The sequence below is a fragment of the Lontra canadensis genome, unplaced genomic scaffold (genome assembly GCF_010015895.1).
Source record: "Lontra canadensis isolate GAN:19392208 unplaced genomic scaffold, GSC_riverotter_1.0 scaffold150, whole genome shotgun sequence".
NCBI classification, from domain to species: Eukaryota; Metazoa; Chordata; class Mammalia; order Carnivora; family Mustelidae; genus Lontra; species Lontra canadensis.
The window spans coordinates 1586212-1605816 of record NW_022631144.1 but is presented as its reverse complement, the minus strand read 5'-3'; the positions used below and the strand labels follow the sequence as shown (position 1 = coordinate 1605816).

At 36.8% G+C, this 19605-nt stretch overlaps 1 protein-coding gene across 6 annotated transcripts in view; it reads left to right on the top strand.

Moving 5' to 3' along the window:
• The window catches only part of WASHC3 (WASH complex subunit 3), a 125002-nt gene that overhangs the window by 45624 nt on the left and 59773 nt on the right, over positions 1 to 19605 (top strand). For 2 of the 6 annotated variants that reach the window (XM_032844329.1, XM_032844328.1), the window contains exon 7: positions 6679 to 6918. The exons of 3 other annotated variants lie outside the window; for them this stretch is intronic. In XM_032844329.1, the coding sequence (XP_032700220.1) occupies positions 6679 to 6763 (85 nt within the window). In that variant the 3' untranslated portion in view covers positions 6764 to 6918. Of the gene's footprint in view, positions 1 to 2480; positions 2540 to 6678; positions 6919 to 19605 lie in introns of those variants that run through there. One more of the 6 variants, XM_032844330.1, reaches the window with a different exon arrangement.

Below are 19605 nucleotides of genomic sequence, written 5' to 3'. Positions count from 1 at the left end.
GTCTTCCCTTTCTGATTCTATTAGAGCCAGGTCTCTGTTAGTCTAGCTCAAGTCTTGCAAATTACTTATCTTTTCAGAAAACCAGTTCTTAATTTCATTGATCTTTTCTATTGTCAATTTATACTTTTAGTTCCATTCTGATCTTTAATATTTCCTTCCTTCTACTGACTTTGAGTTTCACTTCTGCTTTTTTTTTTTTAGTTCTTTTAGGTGAGAAGGTAGATGGTTTATTTGAGATTTTTGTTAGTTTTTTTCTTGTGGTAGGCCTGTATTGCTATGATCATCCCTCTTCGAATTGCTTTTGCTACATCCTATAGATTTTGGTGTGTCATATTTCTGTTTTCTTTTGTGTCTGGGTTGTTCAGTAGCATGTTTTTAATCTCTACATTTTTATAGTTTTTCCAGTGATTTTTGTAAGTGATTCTACTTTCATACTATTGTGAGTGGAGAGGATGCTTGATAAGATTTCGGTCTTCTTGAATTTATTGAGATTATTTTTATGCCCTGATATGTGATCTATTCATGTACACTTGAGAAGCATGGATATTCTGCTGCTTTTGGGTGGAGTGTTCTTTATATCAATTAAGTCCATCTGGCCTAATGTGTCATTTAAGGCTGATGGTTCCTTATAAATTTTCTGTTTGGATGATGTATCCATTGATAAAAGTGGGTGTAGTATATTGATTTGGCTGATGAAAGCATGTAATTGAGTCAAGCTATTGTGCAGACTTTGAACTGAACCAGCTCAGTTGGCATTTGTTCTGAGGATATTTATTCAGAAGACATTTATACCTTCCTCGCAGACTGTGGAATGATCACAGTTATGGTTGCCAGAAATAAAAGTAACCACCTCAGCCTACTTATCATTTTCACAAGATGGGGTTTATTAGTGGTAACCAAAAGGATACTAGAAACCAAGAAAACTTTCTGTTAATTATATTGAAGGGATGTCCCACCCTCTAAAGGAATTCCTTATCTGCCAGTCATCTTTGTCTCCCTCCTGCTATTCAACAACATAATGGATTAAAGTTTGGGCTTTGGCTGGTTGGGGATAGGATAGACTTCAATTTCCTAACTGAACAATTCCAAAGTTAGTTTTTCTGCTTCCATTTTTTAATTCTTACTGACCTGGAGTCCCATTCAGTGTGATTGCCACTTCTCAACCACTGGCTGGCAGACTGGCTAAGCACAGGACAGAAAAAAAACAATATCAAATTATTGGTCCAGAGTTGGAGACTTTGATCACAGGAGAGAGAAATAATAGAAATATTAAAGAGATGGTATTAAAAAGCGTTGTGGTCTGCCAATGACTAGTGAGCAAAAGATAAGGGAGCAGCTGGGAAGTAAAGGACCCCAAGATAAATAGCAAAAACCAGTCTTTTCCGGGAGATCAATCAATCTTTCTTTCTTTTTTTTCTTTCTTTCCTTCTAATATATAGTATTAGGTATGACATTGTTTGCTGTGTAACACAACAAAAGACAGGATATACCTGTGTTGATGGGCATTCAGAAGGGAAAAGACCAAAGTGCGTATAGTTTGAATAAATGTAATGCTGAAATAAGTCTTACTAGTTACTATAGAATCAAAGTCTAAATTGTCATTTTTATAACCACCCCAGAAGTCTTTTTATTTATAGTCAGTACAGTCTTGGCCCAGGAATTTAGTGTTTTGCTCTTTCTTGTAAGACCACGTGTTGCCCTTGCATAGAGCTATGACAGAACAGGATCAGTGTTCTGACAATTGACAATAGGATCATGTGACAACAGGATCATGTGACATTTTAAGTTTATGTGCACTGTAGTCAATATTGAAAAGTGATAACTTTTCAAGTGATGATAACTACTGTACTCTCTCCCCATAATTTACTCAGCAATATTTTTACTAGCAGTGCTTTTGTCACTTAATCTGCCTTAAATTTAATGGTTTTAAATTTAAAGAAAATGAAAAATATTTTTAAACTATCTACATAAATGTTTTTCCAAAATATGTTTATATATGTTTTTTATGTCCTTTTCTAAAGTGACTGTGGTTTTAAACACAAATATAAATATCTCTTTAATGAAAACAAATTAAACCAATGATATTTGTAGTTTAGGACTCTTTTCATGTTCAGAATTGCAGAAACCAACTCAAACTAGCTCAGAAAGGGAAGTTACTGATTCACATAGCTAAAAAGTCCAAGTAGGACAGGATCTAGAAGTTTAGTGTCATCTGTGCTTGTGTCTGGCTGGCTGGTGTTCTCACTTTCCTAGCACCTCATTCCAACTTTACTCCTTGGCATAATAATTCACTTCTCTTCCAATGTAATTGATCTTGCTCCTTGAAGCCAAGGAATTAGCACTTATGAAGGCTTTAATATTGTTAGATTTGCTAATTGAATGACATCAAGTGTGGAATATCATAGCTCATTTCTAGGGAAACATTCTGATTAGCCCTGATTGGGTCATGTACCCTCCCTTGAATCAGTCTCTCTTCCCAGGGGAAGAAATGCTTAATGACTGGCCAATCCTGGTTTATGTGACTGAAACAAGGAAGGGTACAGGGAAAGAATGGGGGCAGCAGGAATTGTGGTTGAACTCCTTATTTGATTGACCTAAATGGGAGAAAGGTGAGTATCAAAAAGAACAAGCACACAGCATCTGTGTAATGATTGGTGTATATTTAGTTCTTCCTTCTCCTTTCCTTTCTGAATTTTGGCTCATTTTTTGTTGAAGTCAGCCTTAGTAACTTTAATAAGTAGTTGAAACACTTATTTTAAAAGATACTTAGACTAAGTAATGAGTTTAAAGTTAAAGTTTTAAAAATTTTGCTTTTATTAAGACTTTTATATGGGGCACCTAGGTGGCTCATTTGGTTAAGCCGCTGCCTTAGGCTCAGGTCACGATCCCAGGTTCTGGGATCTAGCCTTCATATCAGGCTCCTTGCTCAGCAGGGAGCCTGCTTCTCCCTCTCCCTCTGCCTGCCACTCCCCTTGTTTGTGCACTCTCTGTGTCAAATATATAAATAAAATCTCTTTTTTTAAAAAAAAGACTTTTGTGGATAATCTTGGTGCCACAAATTATATAAGTATGATTATTAAAAATCTAGATACCAAAATAGTGTTTTTTATTGTGTAACCACTAAAGATTGAGATTTTTTAAAAATGTACATGATACATCGTGAATGTACTCTGACTTTTTAAATTTATTTTTAAAAGATTTTATTTATTTATTTGACAGAGACACAGCGAGAGAGGGACACAAGCAGGGGGAGAGGGTGGGGGAGAAGTAGGCTTCCTGCTGAGCCTCGAGCCCTATGTGGGGCTTCATCCCAGGATCTTGGGATCATGACCTGAGCTGAAAGCAAACCCTTAATGACTGAACCACCCAAGCACCTTGTACTCTGACTTTATATGTGTTTCTGCATTTTGCTGGTTAACTCTTTTTTAGTGATACTCATATATTTAGGACACTGAGAAACTGTTACAAAGTCCTCATCTTCACATTTTAATAATGAATCCACTAAGTTTTGAGAAACTAAACTTTAGCCCAGTACTTTAAGATAGAAACTTTTTCAGACATATCTTTAAAACTTCTTTGCATGAGGGCACCTGGGTGGCTCAGTTGCTTAAACAACTCTGTCTCAGGTGATGATTGCAGGTTCCTGGGATTGAGCCCCATGTTGGGGCTCCCTGCTCAACAGGGAGTCTGCATCTACCTCTCCCTCTGACCCCAGCCATTTATCATGCTCTCTTGCTTGCACTCTGTCTCTCAAATTAATGGAAAAAAAATCTTTTTAAAAAACTTCTTTGCATGAAAAACAGGTCATATATACAGGATCAAGCAAGAGCAATTCTGATCATAACATAAAAAGCCAAAATTCTGTCCCCCTGAATATGATTATCCAGTCTGGAAATGATGGTGTTGTTTTAAGCTTTATTATGAACTTTTCTGTAAAGCTTTTTAACTTACAAAATATTTTCATATACATTACCTCTTTGATTCTGATATCTTGAAATTTTGCTCTTTTCTATATCCAAAGAGGACGAGTATGTGCTTTTTCTTTTGTCTTTCTAGCAATTCCAAGTCAAAGTAGCCTAAAATTTATTTTTAAATGAATGAAGACAAACAATAACAAGTATTGCCAAAGATACAAAGAAAGTGGAGCCCTCGTGCTCTGTTGGTGGGAATGTAAAATAATATAGCTACTATGGAAAACAATATTGCAGTTCCTCAAGAAATTAAGCATAGAATTATTATATGGTAGAGCAATTCCACTTCTGGGTATATACCCAAAAGAAGTGAAAGCAGGGACTCAAGCATGTATTTGTATACCAGGTTCAAGTAGCATTATTCATAGTGGACCAAAGGTGGAAGCAACCCAAATGCCCACCCAGAGGTGAATGGATAAACAAAATATAGTATGTGCATACAAAGGAATATTATTCATCCTTAAAAAGGAAGGAAATTCTCATACCTATTGCTCCTGCCAAATGGTCTAATGTCACCAAATTTTAACAAAAATTACCTTATATTGTGGCTCCCAAATGACTTACAATTCCCAAATGCAACATGAATTCTCGTTTTTTTTTCTTTATTCAGAACCCTGTCATCCCCACTTATTCCCATCTTTTCTGTTTCTGGGGAACTCCTGCTCATATCCTAATACCCTTCACAAATATATCCACTTCTCTGGAATCTTTTTTGACCAAACCTCATAAAGCGAGTTACTTTTTTCTTTTCACATAAGCATAGTTACTACATCTGTATTCATGTATATCACACTATATAATAATAATTTGCATTTCTGTCTTCCTCTAAAATATCCCCCTAAAATATCAGCTTATTCAGGGCAGGCAGATTTTTCATTCATTTTTGTATCTCCAGCACGTAACACAGTTCCTGGCAAAATGGTGGGTATGTGATGATGATAATCATGATGGTGATGATGTTGATGATGATGATACAAGATAGCATTTATTTATTACTATGTGCCAAATATTATTTGATATACTTTACGTATAATAATTCACTTTAATCATTATAACAATCCAGTCAATTAGTTGGATCCAGAGTGGTTACCTAGCTTCCCCAAAGTTGCGCAAATATGTAGCAAGACTGGGATTTGAATCCAAGCAGTCTGACTACAGAATCTGTGTTCTTAACTACTATAGTCTACAGCTGTGATGATCACATGTATTTAAAAATGGCTACACACATAAATTAAGTGTATTATTTCAGCTCCTCCTAGGCTTAAGCTGCTTTTGGCCTTAAGTATCATTTATTTTGGAGACATTGTATACATTGTTTTATTTGTTTGAGCTGCCATAGATATAATTTGATGTAGTACTCAAATAATTACCTCTGGTAATTTTTTCCCTTTTTAGCAAAGTAAACACAGTGAGAAATCACCTGTATAGCAAAGAGAAATTTATTTGGAAAATATGTCCAGTATCCATGCCCACTACTCTAGAGTTCTTGTTTCTATGGAGAGCATTGAAGACTGTGGTCTTGTGTTAGTATTTTAGGCAGATGGAATATCAGTCAAAACTTAGACATCCTGTTTCCAGCTTTAAAGTTTACTGTATTGAGTACATGTGACTCCCTCTCAGTCATAATCTTAAATTGTACAGCAGAGCGAATGGGTTTATGTTTGATCCATTGCTGGGAGCAATGCCAGCATTTCTCTGTTTTGTAGCATGACAGATATAATATTAAAAAACATAAGCCAAAAATCAGCCATAATTTTTAATAACTAATGTAAATATGGTAGATTGTACTTTTTTTTATATTGAGTAATAGTAATTATATTTGTGGCAAAGAAGAGTTTTATTGGTTGGTGTCCTAATTCTTGGGTAAAAATCAGAGAGTCTGGTAGTTTTCGGTTATTAAGATAGAACAGCTATATCATTTTTCGTTTCCCTCTTAAATTCCCCAGAAGTATACTTTACTTGCTTAATGATAGTATTACCATAGATTAGATGATTTACTAACAAACACTATAGAGCCTATCTAGTTGACTATTTTGATAACACCATTAAAATTTCATTTGATTTATTATAATCTATCCCTGCAAATTTGGAGTTTAATCATTTTCGTATCTCCTTGTTGTGCCTAGGGAACCTTTGAGACATTTTTGCCAACTCATACTTTTTATATTCATTCAATGAAGATAAAGTATAAGTGAAAATATTCAACAAACACTAAGAAATTTCTTTTACCAGGCCCTCTTCTACCCTGCAAAATTTCTATATTGTTTGTTTCTTAATAGCCATTCTTTTCACTCTCTTCCATTTTTAAATTCCTTTCTGCAGCTTTCCTGGGACATGAAGATGTTCTTTTCTTCCCATTTCTAGCTTTCCTTTCTCTGTACCTCCTGTACTCTTGGAGGCCACAGAGATGTAGCACTGGGCATGTCTGCCCCTCCACATCGCATCTCTGTCTGTAATTGGGTCTCCATGGAAATGAGAAGCAGAAAGTGCTGAAGTAGCATGTTTTGTAAGGACTGGCAAGAGAAAACACGTGCTGGAGAAGCCAAAGAGAAGCATGCTGTGGAGAGCAGGAGACTCTCTCAGTTAAGGACACAGACTTGGCAGATTTATTAGCAGCAATATTCTAGCAGCAATGAACCAAATTTACAGGTAGCAAACTCATTTTTCAACTGGTAAAACCTTCAAAAATTGTTCCCTTCTCTTTCAGAAGGCCAGATGCTCCAGTGCCTGATGGTGAAGGTGAAAAAATTACAGAAGAAAGTTCAGACAGTGAATCTTCTTTTAGTGACTAAGCTTAATTTTGATAACAGTTACATATACATGTGTAGGTATACATTTACATTTTATTAGAAAGAGAACCTGACCTTGAACTTTTAGTCATAAAAACATCAAATGACCATATATCCACCACCAAACTTCCTCTATGTTAAAATAAAGAAAGAAAGAACTTATAACCTGGCATTATGTCTTGTTACAAAACACAGGGCTGTGACTGAAAAATAGAATAACTTACATAAAGTCCTATAAGTGCTACAAATACTAAGATGGGCTATTTCGGGGATGCGGTGAGCATTGAAAATGAACCCAATGTGAGTTGCCAATCAAAAATAGACTCAGTGTTTCTGTGAAATGTGTAAACCTGGCGATTCACAGACCTGTACTCCTGGGGATTAAAAATACATTATATGTTTATTAAAAAAATTAAAAGTTGCAATTTAAAAAAAATAATAAAAATAAAATATATTAAAATTTTTAAAAAATAGACTCAATGCAAAAAAGGTGAATTTGACTAAGTGAGTTATTCAATTTCTGTGACTATTTTAACATGAAAAGTATTATGTGCATTTGTATTGTAAGAGTGGCTAAGGAAGTTTTTGGCAGAGACTAATACCAGATTTAAATTTTCTGTGACAACTTGAAGCTTATATGTCATAGAAAATATGAATTTGGAATTTATTGGTCATATTTATTAGCATATAGAGCTTTTCATCACTTGTCCATTGGTTCCTATACTATTAAAGTGTCAGATATTCTTAGAATATTATCAGGTAGAAATTGAATTAAAGGTAGTTTCAATGTGTTTCAGAGTGAGTAAGCATCATGTGATCAACTCTTTTATTGCCTAAACAAAAAAAAAATATTAAAAATGCTCTCCTCTCCTCACCTCACCTCTACTCACAGTGCAGAAAATGTCTAAAATACTTACATGAAAAGATACATAAATGCATTTGATTAATGGTTTGGCCCACCTGAAAGCAGACCCTGAGAAAAGGACTTGGGTTTAAGTATGTCATTTGTGAGGTAATCACAGGATGCAGAAGTGAGAGAACAGAAAGAGCAAGAGGAAGAATACCTTTACAAAAGTATATTATTAAAGTTGCCATTTTGGACTCTAAGACCTGAGGAGCTTTCAAAATGCCTCCCATAAATGCCCACCTAATATATAGATAGGATAATTATTAACTAGTTTCCATCCCCCATTAGTTGAAAGCTGCCTCCAGGAGCATTGACTCACCCCATACTCCCGGGCTGTACTTTTGTGTAGGAAGGTGGGCTTTCCCAACATTGAAAAAGGACTTGGAACAGAAAAGAAAAAGATGTATGGCTCACACTTGTGATGGAATTTCACTAGCAAAAAAAAGGACAAGTCTGAGCTCAGAACTGTGAAGTGCAGTTGTGGCTAATAGCAGAAGTTGATAAGAGGATGTGATGTTTGGCAAAAGAGGTGTTCACCTGCTCAGTAGTTCTTGCCTATGCAGAACTGCTTGAGTCCCATGTTAAATCCACTCCATCATCGAGTCTTCAAGGTGGTGCTCAGCCACATTCTATAAAAAGACTACCGAGAAAGATTAGACAAGCTATAGTTCCTGTTATTACTGAACCCAAGGCCAAAATATATTCATTATCTCCTTCCTCCACCCCCCCCCCCATTTGAAGTTTTCTTTGCTCTCTGCCAGAAATTCAACTGGTCTAGTTTGGTTGACTGCTAGAGTGAACCAGATCTTCATCCCTTCAGGGATCTAGGGTCTTGATTACTTTGCCCTTTTTAAGTCTATGGTTATCATAGTTGTTTGTTTGCTGTTCTCACCAGCCTTGGAAGCACCAAAGACATGCCCCCAGTGAATCACCTGAGTTCCGGCAGCCTTGCTGTTTCATTTTGTAGTCACATTCCTAGCTTTTCTTGTTAACCAACATATTAATTCCCCTTTCTTGCCTGTTGTCCCATAGACATGAGCAGCCCAACAGGACCAGGTGGCAGCTGTAGCTTCAGTTTTGTGGAATCCTTACAGTGCCTCCTGGTGGAAGTGTGCCAGCTTCTTCCCTTTACCCTGTCAGGACACAGGACCTCCAATCCAACAAAGCTTAAGGTAGTAGGAATGGGAAACATTCTACAAGTAGCTCACTGGGAATGGTGGTAAGAAAGGCCAATCCTATTTCTATCCTCTTGGTTCCTGCACCTTGCATTTGGGGACATGGCATCATATACTGGCCATTGGTATACTGCATGTATCATGTCCTGGAAAATAGGACCTTAATCCTACAGGATGTTATACCTGAGCTGATGCCTAAACTGGCCATTGTTCTAGATTAACTGCTTCTGGATAATACTGTATGTGTAGGTTCATTGATCTAATCATTCATGTTAAGTTGCTATAAAATAGTTCCTTGGTCTAAGGCAACGTAATGCAGGATACTGTGTTGGTAATAGGCATTCTAGATTCTAAGATAGTAATGGTGGCAGAGGTACTGCTGGAAAGGAGGGCAAGCCTATATTAAGAGTACAAATTGATTACTATGGACTGAATTACTTCCTCCTCTGGGGTGGAAGGAAATTAATGCACACAACTTGTTACCAAGTAGCTAGTTGATTTCAGTAAAGGGATAGTACCAAATCATTGGTCTTTGCTTTTTACAGATCACTTTTCAATAGTAGTAGTAACTAGATCGTCCTTAATGAGAAAAAACCCAAGCTATTGGGCCCATCCCATGCCTAGCCTCTAACTCTGTCATCATGAATACTCTCTATTCATGGGTTTGTTGTGCAAGCCTGGAGTGGTTACGGAAAAGACAGGCTGAAATCTATTGGAATCATCCTGTGTGCCTGATCTCTGCTTTCTCATGTGAATGTTCTCTCACTGACATTCCATGATGCAAAAATCTGCACATTTTGCCATAATCAAAACCAGTTTTTTATTCTTAACTCAAGCCATGTCTTTTGTCAGCACGGATGACCAAGTGTACTGTGTGAAGCTCTGTCCATCAGGAAGATTTTTCCCTCACCACTGATCTCTATCACTTCTTCTGAGAGAGACAGTAGTGTAGAAGCCAGCCATTGTTGGCTCACACCCACAGAGCAAGCTGGTCCATCCATGAGCAAGGCCTACTTTTTCCTTCTCTGTCACCTGGCATGTTAATATTTTTAAAAAGTGCTTCAGTTCCTCACCTCTCCCTCTCTCCATGCCTTTTCCCATATAATTTTTCGTTGCCTTCCTACTCTGGGTGGAGCATTCTGCCTCACCTTTTGACTCTGAACTTAGCCATGTGGTTTTGCTTTGGACCAATAGAATGTTGGACCAATATGATCCAAGCAGAGGCTTGAAAAATACTTGGATGATTGGTCTTGCTTTCTCTTGCACCTCTGCCATTGACATAAGAATGACTGGGATAGTTTGATGAAAAGTGGAAGATATGTGGAGCAGAGCTAAGTTATTCCAGTCACCCCGCAGCCAAGCTTAAAATGTGAGCAATCCCAGCCAAGACCAGAATATATGCCTACCCTATTCCCAGCTGCCCTTAGATGTATGAATAATAAATGTTCATTGTTGATTCTCATAAAGATTTTTTGATTATTTTATGGCATTACTGTAGCAGTAAATAACTGATACATCTGATCATAGGGAATTTCCCATGAGATCTTAGCAACAGGTTGAAGGAGATGCATTAGTGCAAGAGAGGTAAATGGTAGGGGGAATCTAGGCTACCTGTCCATGCAATTTACACATGCCCTCTGGACTAACTCAGGCTTGGTTCCAAATGCATCATTTCCATCGAACGATGGATTACTACTGTGACTATCTGCTATCTGACCTTACGATTTGGTGAATCTGATAATACCCATTGTATGATGGGCAGCTCCAGTTAATCACTTGACATCAGATTTTTAATTTCTGATGAATACCAGAGGCATGGCAGGAGTTGCTTTTCAAATAATGAGAAGGCATGACTTTGCTCCAAACTTAAGATCTATGCTATTAGAACTTGCCAGAGATGCTACACAGTGTCCTACCTCAGGTATCTGTAGTATCAGTGGATAATCTGTCATGTAATCAGCTGAGCAGCAGGGCAGCTTATGTCACAGCCTGTACCTGGAGCACAGGCCTCTCTGCTCTGGACTCTATTTGAAACTATCAGCCTTCCAAGTCTCCCCACAAATGGGTGAGAGCAGTATTCGACTTTCAAAAGCCAAAGCCACCAACATGCTATACCTCTTTCTTAATTAATGGTAGAGGGTGCAAGTTCAGTAACTTGTCCTTTTTTTTTTTTGGGGGGGGGGTCTATGTTCAGTTAGCCAACATATAATACATCATTAGTTTTTAATGTAGTGTTCAGCGATTCATTAGTTGTGTATAACACCCAGTGCTCATCACGGCCCATGCCCTCCTTAATACCTATCATCCAGTTACCCCCGTTCCCCACTCCACCCTCCCTTCTTTAACCCTCAGTTTCCTGGAGTCCAGAGTCTCTCATGGGTTGTCTCCCTCTCTGATTTCTTCCAATTCAGTTTTCCTTCCCTTCCCCTATAGTCCTCTGTGCTCTTCCTTATGTTCCACCTATGAGTGAAACCATATGATAATTGTCTTTCTCTGCTTGGCTTACTTCTCTTAGCATAATACCCTCCAGTCCCATCCATGTCAGCGCAAATGGTAGTTATCCATCCTTTCTGATGGCTGAGTAATTTGTCCTTTACCCTGGAGGGGATGTCCCAGCATCCTTTGGACCATTGGACCCCTAAAATCTGCAAGGATCTGAATCTTCTATCTTCTAGCCTGTGTCTTGTATCTTCTATCTTATAGGGCACCAAGGGTCCTTTCCATTTCCTCTTCACTAAATCTTTAGCCTAATTTACCAATACAAGTTACCAGCATGAGGTTTTGTGGAATATCAGGATGAACAAAATTCCTGCAGACTACCTAGTGAGAGAGTAGAATTAACATAACCCTATGACAGTAGGTTAGAATACATTGCTATCCTTCCTATGTATATATAAACACTTTCAATGTTCTTAATGATTGAAAAAAAGTTTTCCAGATTAACAGTCATATACCATGCCAGAGGCTGTGTTCATAAGTTCCAAGAGAGGTATCGTATCTGGCATAGGAGCCATGATCGGCATGATTACTTGGTTAAGTTTATGATAGTCCTTTGTCTTTTACTGTGGTCCTTGTGATTCAGCAGGGTGATACATGTGAATGCATAAGGCATCACCCTTGCATCCTTTAAGTGTTTGAAGATGGTACTAATCTCTGCTATTCCACTCAGAATGCGATATTTTTTCTGGTTTACTATCTTGGCAGGGTGGCAGGTATAGTTTTAGGGATTTCTACTTGATTCTCCCTACCATAATGGATTTTATTCCATAGGTCAGGGAATTGATGTGAAGCTGTTAAGAATATCCCAAGTATGTACTCAGAAACTAGGGAAATAGCCACAGGGACCTACCTCATCCAGTTGAAAGTACTATAAGATGGACTGGAGCCCAGACTTTTATTTGTTACCTGGTGTCCATAACACCCCACTCTAACTGAGGGAAGATGGTGACAGATACTTGATATCAAGTCAATTTGGTCCTCTATCCAACATTTAAAAGAATTAAGTATTTCCCCTTTATCCATTGTACAGTTACTTTGACAAATAACTTGTGGTTCTTTAGAGAAAGACTGAGGAAATTTCTTTTTATATATACTTGTAGTGGAAAAGGTAGCATTTTTCTTTTTTTAAAAGATTTTATTTATTTATTCATTTATGAGAGAGAGAGCAGGGTGGGGGCAGGCAGCAAGGAGCAGAGGGAGACGGAGAAGCAGAGACTCTACACTGAGCACAGAGCCTGACATGGGGCTTGATCCCACAACCCCAAGATTATGACCTGAGCCGAAATAAGAGTCAGCTACCCAACCAGCTGCCCAGGTGCCCCAAGGTGGCATTTTTCAAAGGGCTTTGGCCTCCTTTTCGATGCATGGACATAATGAGATAATAATTAAAGGAAAACACTTCTCCTTTATTGCAGCTGACATCAGCCTTCTCACCAGTCCATGCTTTTTTGGGATTTTGCAATTAAAGCTACACTCTAGGCTACTACCTTCTACCTTGAGCATGAGGTACACCATGGTATATTAGTCACCATCACAGATCCCTGCTTACTAGGGAATATAGATTGCCGCTTCGGCTTGTTGCTACTTTGCCACTGATGGTTGAATATCACCACCTGCTTCCTGCCATTATGGAATCCTACCATCTCAGTTAATACTAGAGAGTCCAATTCTGTGGTATCATATCCCCTCCTGTGAATTCTGGTCTACAGAATGTAGCTACCCTGACTTTTCTCAGAGATGTTGGTGCCAGCTTCATTAGTGATATTCTTTATTTCCTTAGTAAAGAGAATTCTCTAGATCCTTCTGGGAAAGTAGTGGGTTGTCTCTCTCAGCACAAGAAATCCATTCTAACATTCCCACCCCTCAGCCACTGAGCTCTTTCTCAGTACTTTATGGGCAATTTCAGTATCTCCATCTCACTTACTGTAGGCCATCATGACCAAATTTCATGAAGTTATCCCAACAGCCTATTAGCAAGAGCTCCATTGCCAGGGTGTTGCTCTTGAGTCATGAGAGAGTGCTCTCATGTCCATAAACTCTCCTCTATCCAGCCTTATATTCTGCTCACTCTGGTGCGACACGTTCAGGATCTCCTCCCACACATGTTCTCCAGATTTCTGCCAGTGCTTGTTAGCCAGTTCCTAAAATTCTTTCAGTAAATAGGCTCTTTCTTCCCTGATCAAGCACTATGTTTTCTCTCTCAGCTGAAACTTGACATTATTCTCAAGGCAATGGGGAAGTTAAGTTAAATCCTGAGGTGGTAGGGGTTATTGTACATGGAAGGCATCCATTTCAAGTGAACACTAAATGGCCTTCTTAGTGAACACTAAGGCAAGGCTGCTCCTCAAGTAAAGGAGAAAAGACTGCTTTGGCTGGCATGATGTTCAAGCTGCTCAAGCACATCCACCCAGATTTTTTCATCTCAAGTCTGTCCCTCTCCTTCGGTATCAGGGCTGTGACTTTAACAAAGCAGACTTGTAGAGGCTGCACGTATCATCTTCTTTGCAGGTCTGCCATCCTTCAACTCTGGGCCTGATTTTCACCACAGCTCTCCTACAGCTGAGGAGATAAAGGTCTCTTTAAATACTGCAGAAGTGGCCTTTTAGGGTGCCCTAAGATGACAGTTGGTAGATCTGAGTCTTTTACTTCTTTTTTTCTAGGTTCCCCAGACAATTAACAAATACTAGTCAATTGCACAATTCTTTGCCCCCAAACCATTCTAGTGACAGAGCTAGTGGATAATTCATGGCTTCTTGTCCCATTCTATCACAGGTGAGATTCTTATGAGTTGTAATGTACACCAGAGATTTCCATCATCCTGTTTATTCTTAAAATAGGATAGGGGACCAAGTTCTGGAAACCTATCCTAAGAATCTCCTTTCCACTGTCATACCAAAGTCCTATGTTGTATTCCTCCTAAAAACAGATCTCAAGGCAAACACTCAGGCACAAGAAGTTTATTTGTGAATTAATCCCAGGAGGCAGGAATGAGAGATCAGGAAAAATGAGACAGGGAAGAAAATATGATACAAGGATATATTACAAAGATTTCTACTGTGAGTGCTTGGGACTTGATTCCAAGACTACCATCTCCTTAGAAATGAACAGGTGCATAAAAATTTAGTTCAGATCCTCTATATCTTTGATAAAGTTTTTTTTTCTGAGAAGGATGTTTTAGGAAATCTGTTCTCAAACACTTTCTACAATCAAAATGTATTCTTTTATATTAAACAAAAATAGTTTTTATCTTATAAAACAAATAAAAAAGAAAGTACAAACAAAACAAAACAAAAATGAAGAGGTTTTTCCCAGAATTGTCCACCAGAAGGACTAGAGGCCGGATCATCTGTCCACTAACCCTGGACCCATTGATTGAGGGCTTTACTCCTCTACATTTCTGGGATATAATTGCCTATGCACCTTGGTGGCTCCATGGCCTTGGAAAGGACACTTTGTCAGAAAGTGGAGAAATGGGACATTCATTGGAGGTGAGTTGCTATCACCAAAAAGTGAGTCTGAGATTGAATATAGAAATCCACTACAGCTGTGGCTAACATCCAAGGTGGGACTGGGGGATGCATTGTAGGGCACTACCAGAAGCTTCCACTACAGACAAAGCTGCTTCTTAAGCACCACATTGACCTGAACTTACCTTTATTTAAAATCTGTAATTTTTGTCTTGGATATAAAGAAAATTGGATGGTAAGCCACACAAGATTTCCAGAACTTTTTCATTATAAATTTTAGTTTTTTTAAAATCTTCCAAGAATGAGCAAAGGATAAACAATGACTAAATCTGTATCTTTATAGTCTGTTGTAATTACAATACAATTTTTAAATGTTTCCTTTTACACATACCCTGCAGAGTTTTTCTGTGAAAGTTTTATATCTGAACCGGAGCGTGGCTCCTGTTAGATAATAAATTATGTCCGTGTGCTCTTAAAGAGTGCCCAGACAACGTAACATTCAGTGAAACTCTTTTGTTCTGATCAAGTTCTTCACAAACACAAGCTTAATTTCCAGGATCCATGAAAAACTTAAATTCTCACAATTTTGTACAGGACTATGTTAATTTGTAACATTGTTACTTTGTAACATTGCTCTTGCAATGGTGCCAAAGTATCTTTTCAAAAACTTTTGCTTTTACCTTTCTCCTTAGGAAGATGAATAATAAAAGCACTGACACTAAAGTGAGTGCCACTCTGACTTGGATTCTGAATAGAAATCTTAAACAAGAGACACTTATCTTCCTTTGGAACATGAGGTGTAAAGATTTTGTGACTCCATTTTCTCTCTTCCCAAGACAGTATTACTTTATATTGGCAGCTTACAAGTAAATAAACTTGGGAAAAATTCATTTTATAATATCTATAAATCATTTATTAGTTATCAGTGTATACTTATGTTCAAATTGATATGAGTAGATTAAAATACTTCAGAATTAAGCACTTCATAGTTAACTTTACAAATTTTTTTAAGTAAATTCTAAGTATTGGAATAATATTTTTAAATCTAGAAGAAATCTTAGCAAATGTCTAGTCTAATTGCCTCTTTTTTACAAATGAATGAACTGAAACGCAGAGGGGTTGAAGGATTCTCCCAGGAAATATAAGAAAGAAAAGAAGTTTAGTTATATAAACAAAAATACTGTATCAGTAATATCCTTATCTTAAATATTAAATATTAATGCTTTTGGTTATCTGTATAAAAGCAAAATACTTAAATTTTTAGTAATCTTATTAAAAGTTTACATTGTAATCTGCAAAGTGGAGTTGTGAAATTTTTTATATTTAAGTATATTCTAACATCAGTCTCCATTTTTTCACTTGTATTATAATATGCGGCCATGTGGCAATCAAGTAGAATTACTTCTACATTTTCATGGGGATATCTTAACCATACTGGTTTATGCTTTACTAAACTGTAATTCTAGTTTTCCAAGTCAAACCTTAGAAAATTCTAAGAAGCTGGCAGTATAGTTTTTAAATGGCCAGTATAAACACAGAATACGTAGATAGCAAAGTCAAAAAGCCTCAAGGATAAAAAATCTATAACATAATTCCATAAAAGAAACAAACCATCAAAAATCACTCCTAAAAAAGTAATCTGAACAGCCTTACATCTACTAAAGAAGTTGAATATATAGCTAAAAACATTCCCATAAATAAAACTGGACACCCACGTGACTTCATTGGTGAATCCTACCTAACATTTAAGGAAGAAATAATACCAAAATCCTACCATGCATAAGGAAGAAATAATGTCAATTATACACAAACTATTCCAGAAAATTAAAAAGGGGGAACTACTTTCTGAGTCATTCTATCAGACCAATATTAATCTGATGCCAAAATCAAACAGACACTATAATAAAACTATAGACTGATATTCATTACAAAAACAGAGGTAGATGTTCTTAAAATTTTCTTAGCAAATTTAATACCATAGAAGATACACAAATGAATACATACATATTCACTAGAAATATGACAAGTTGGTCATGTATCATTAGGGAAATAAAACAATGAGATTATGCCATTTACCTAGTAGAATGACTAAAATCCAAAATCCTGGTAATAACTAGATGCTGGAAAGGCTGCAAAGCAACACTAAAACTCCTTTATAGCTTATGGAAATGAAAATTGTGGGACCACTTCGAAAAACAGTTTGGTAATTTCTTAAAGCTAAATATAGTTTTACCATATACTACTCACACTCCTAGGTATTTATCCATTTGGATTGGAAACTTATATCCACACAAAAACCTATTCATGAATGTTAATATTATTCATAATTCTCTAAACTAGAAACAACCAAGATGTCTTTCAGTATGTGAATGAATAAACAAATTCTAATACATCCTTACAATGGAATATTACTCAGTAATGAGAGGAAATGTGTTATCAAGTCACGAAAAGATTCAGAGGAACTTGAAAGTATATTGGTAAGTGAAAAGTCTGAATATTGTATGATTCCAATTACATGACATTTTAGAAAAGCCAAAGCTACAGAGATAGTAAAAAAAAAAAATCAGTAAGGATGTAAGGGGAGTGAAGGTAGAATGAATAGGTGAAGCACAGGATATTCTAAAGGTAATTAAACTATTCTATATGAAAGTATAATGTGATGGATACATATCATTATTCATTTGTCAAAACCCATAGAACTGTACAACACAAAGAGTGAACCTTAATGTGAACTATGGACTAGTTAATAATAATGTATCAGTATTAGTTCCTTAATTGTAAAAAAAAAAATGTCCATTAATTATAACAAATGCATCACACTAATGCAATTTGTTAATAATGGGGGAAACTGGAATGAGGGGAGTGGAGTATATATATCGAATTTCTGTACTATTTGCTCAATTATTCTGTAAATGTAAGGTATACTAAAAACACGTATTTTTCTTCCTTAGAGATGAGAATGAAATAATGTTTTTTTGAAGTTTTTGTTTTTGTTTTTTTTTAAAGATTTTATTTATTTATTTGGCAGACAGAGATCACAAGTAGGCAGAGAGGCAGGCAGAGAGAGAGAGAGGAGGAAGCAGGCTCCCTGCTGAGGTGAGAGCCCGATGTGGGGCTTGATCCCCTGGGATCAAGGCAGAGGCTTTAACCCACTGAGCCACCCAAGCGCCCCTGAAGTTTTTTTTTTTTTAAATTCCAGTTAATGAACATATAGTTCATTATAATATACTGTTATATTAGTTTCAGGTGTACAATATAGTAATTCAGTACTTCTGTAAAACACCTAGTGCTCATCACAAAAAGTGGACTCCTTAATCCCTATCACCTATTTAACCCATCTCCCACCCACCTCCATTTTGGGAACCCATCAGTTTGTTCTTTGTAGTTAAAAGTCTTGTTTCTTGGTTTGCCTCACTCTCTTTTTTCCCCTTTGCTCATTTGTTTTGTTTCTTAAATTCCACACGTAAGTGAAATCCTGTAGTATTTGTCTTTCTCCAACTGACTTATTTTGCTCAGCATACTACTCTCTTAACTCTATCAATGTCATCGCAAATAGCAGATTTCATTCATGTTTATGGCTGAGCAGTATCCCATTGTGTGTGTATGTATATACAGACACATATATTTATACACAATACATATATACATGCATATACTACACACACACACACATCTTCTTTCTCCATTCATCATGGATTGGAAGAACAAATATTATTAAAATGCCTATAGTACCCAAAGCAATCTACACATTTAATGCAATCCCTATGAAAATTCCAACAGCATTTTTCACAGAGCTAGAAAAAAAGATCCTAAAATTTGTATGGAACAACAAAGGATCTGAAATGGCCAAAGCAACCTTGAAAAAGAAAAGCAAAGCTGAAGCAAACAATTTTGGACTTCATATTACAGAGTTGTAGTGATCAAGACAGTATGATACTGGAACAAAAATATTTGACACATAGATCAATAGAACAGAATAGAAAACTCAGAAATGAGCCCACAACCATATGGTTAATTAATCTTCAACAAAACAGGAAAGAATATCCAGTGAGAAAGACAGTCTCTTCAGCAAACGGTACTGGGAAAACTAGACCACTGTCTTAACAGCATATCCAAAAGTAAATTCAAAATGGATTAAGAACATAAATATGAGAGCTGAAACCATAAAAATCCTAGAGAACACAGTAACTTGGACATCAGCAGTAGCAGCTTATTACTAGATATGACTCCTGCAGCAAAGGAAATAAAAGCAAAAAAACTACTGAGACTTCATCAAAATAAAAGGCTTCTACACCACAGAAGAAAAAATCTACAAAACTGAAAGGAAACCTATGGAATGGGAGAGGATATTTGCAAATGATACATCCAATGAAGGGTTAGAATCCAGAATATATAAAGAACTTATAAACTCAACACCCAAAAATGAATAATCAGTTGAAAAATAGAAGACATGAATAGAATTTTCCAAAGAAGACATATAGATGGCCAACAAACACATGAAAAGATTCTCAGCATCACTCATCATCAGGGAAATGCAAATCAGAACTACAATGAGATATCACCTCATACGTATCAGAATGGCTAAAATCAACAACACAAGAAACAGTAAGTGTTAGTGAGGTTGTGGAGAAAGGGGAACCCTCTTGCACTGTTGGTGGGAATGCAAACTGGTGCAGCCACTATGGAAAACAGTATGTAGTTTCCTCAAATTGTTAAAAATAGAACTACCCTATGATCCAGCAATTGCACTACTAGGTATTTACCCAAAGAATACAAAAATAGTAATTCGAAGGGCTA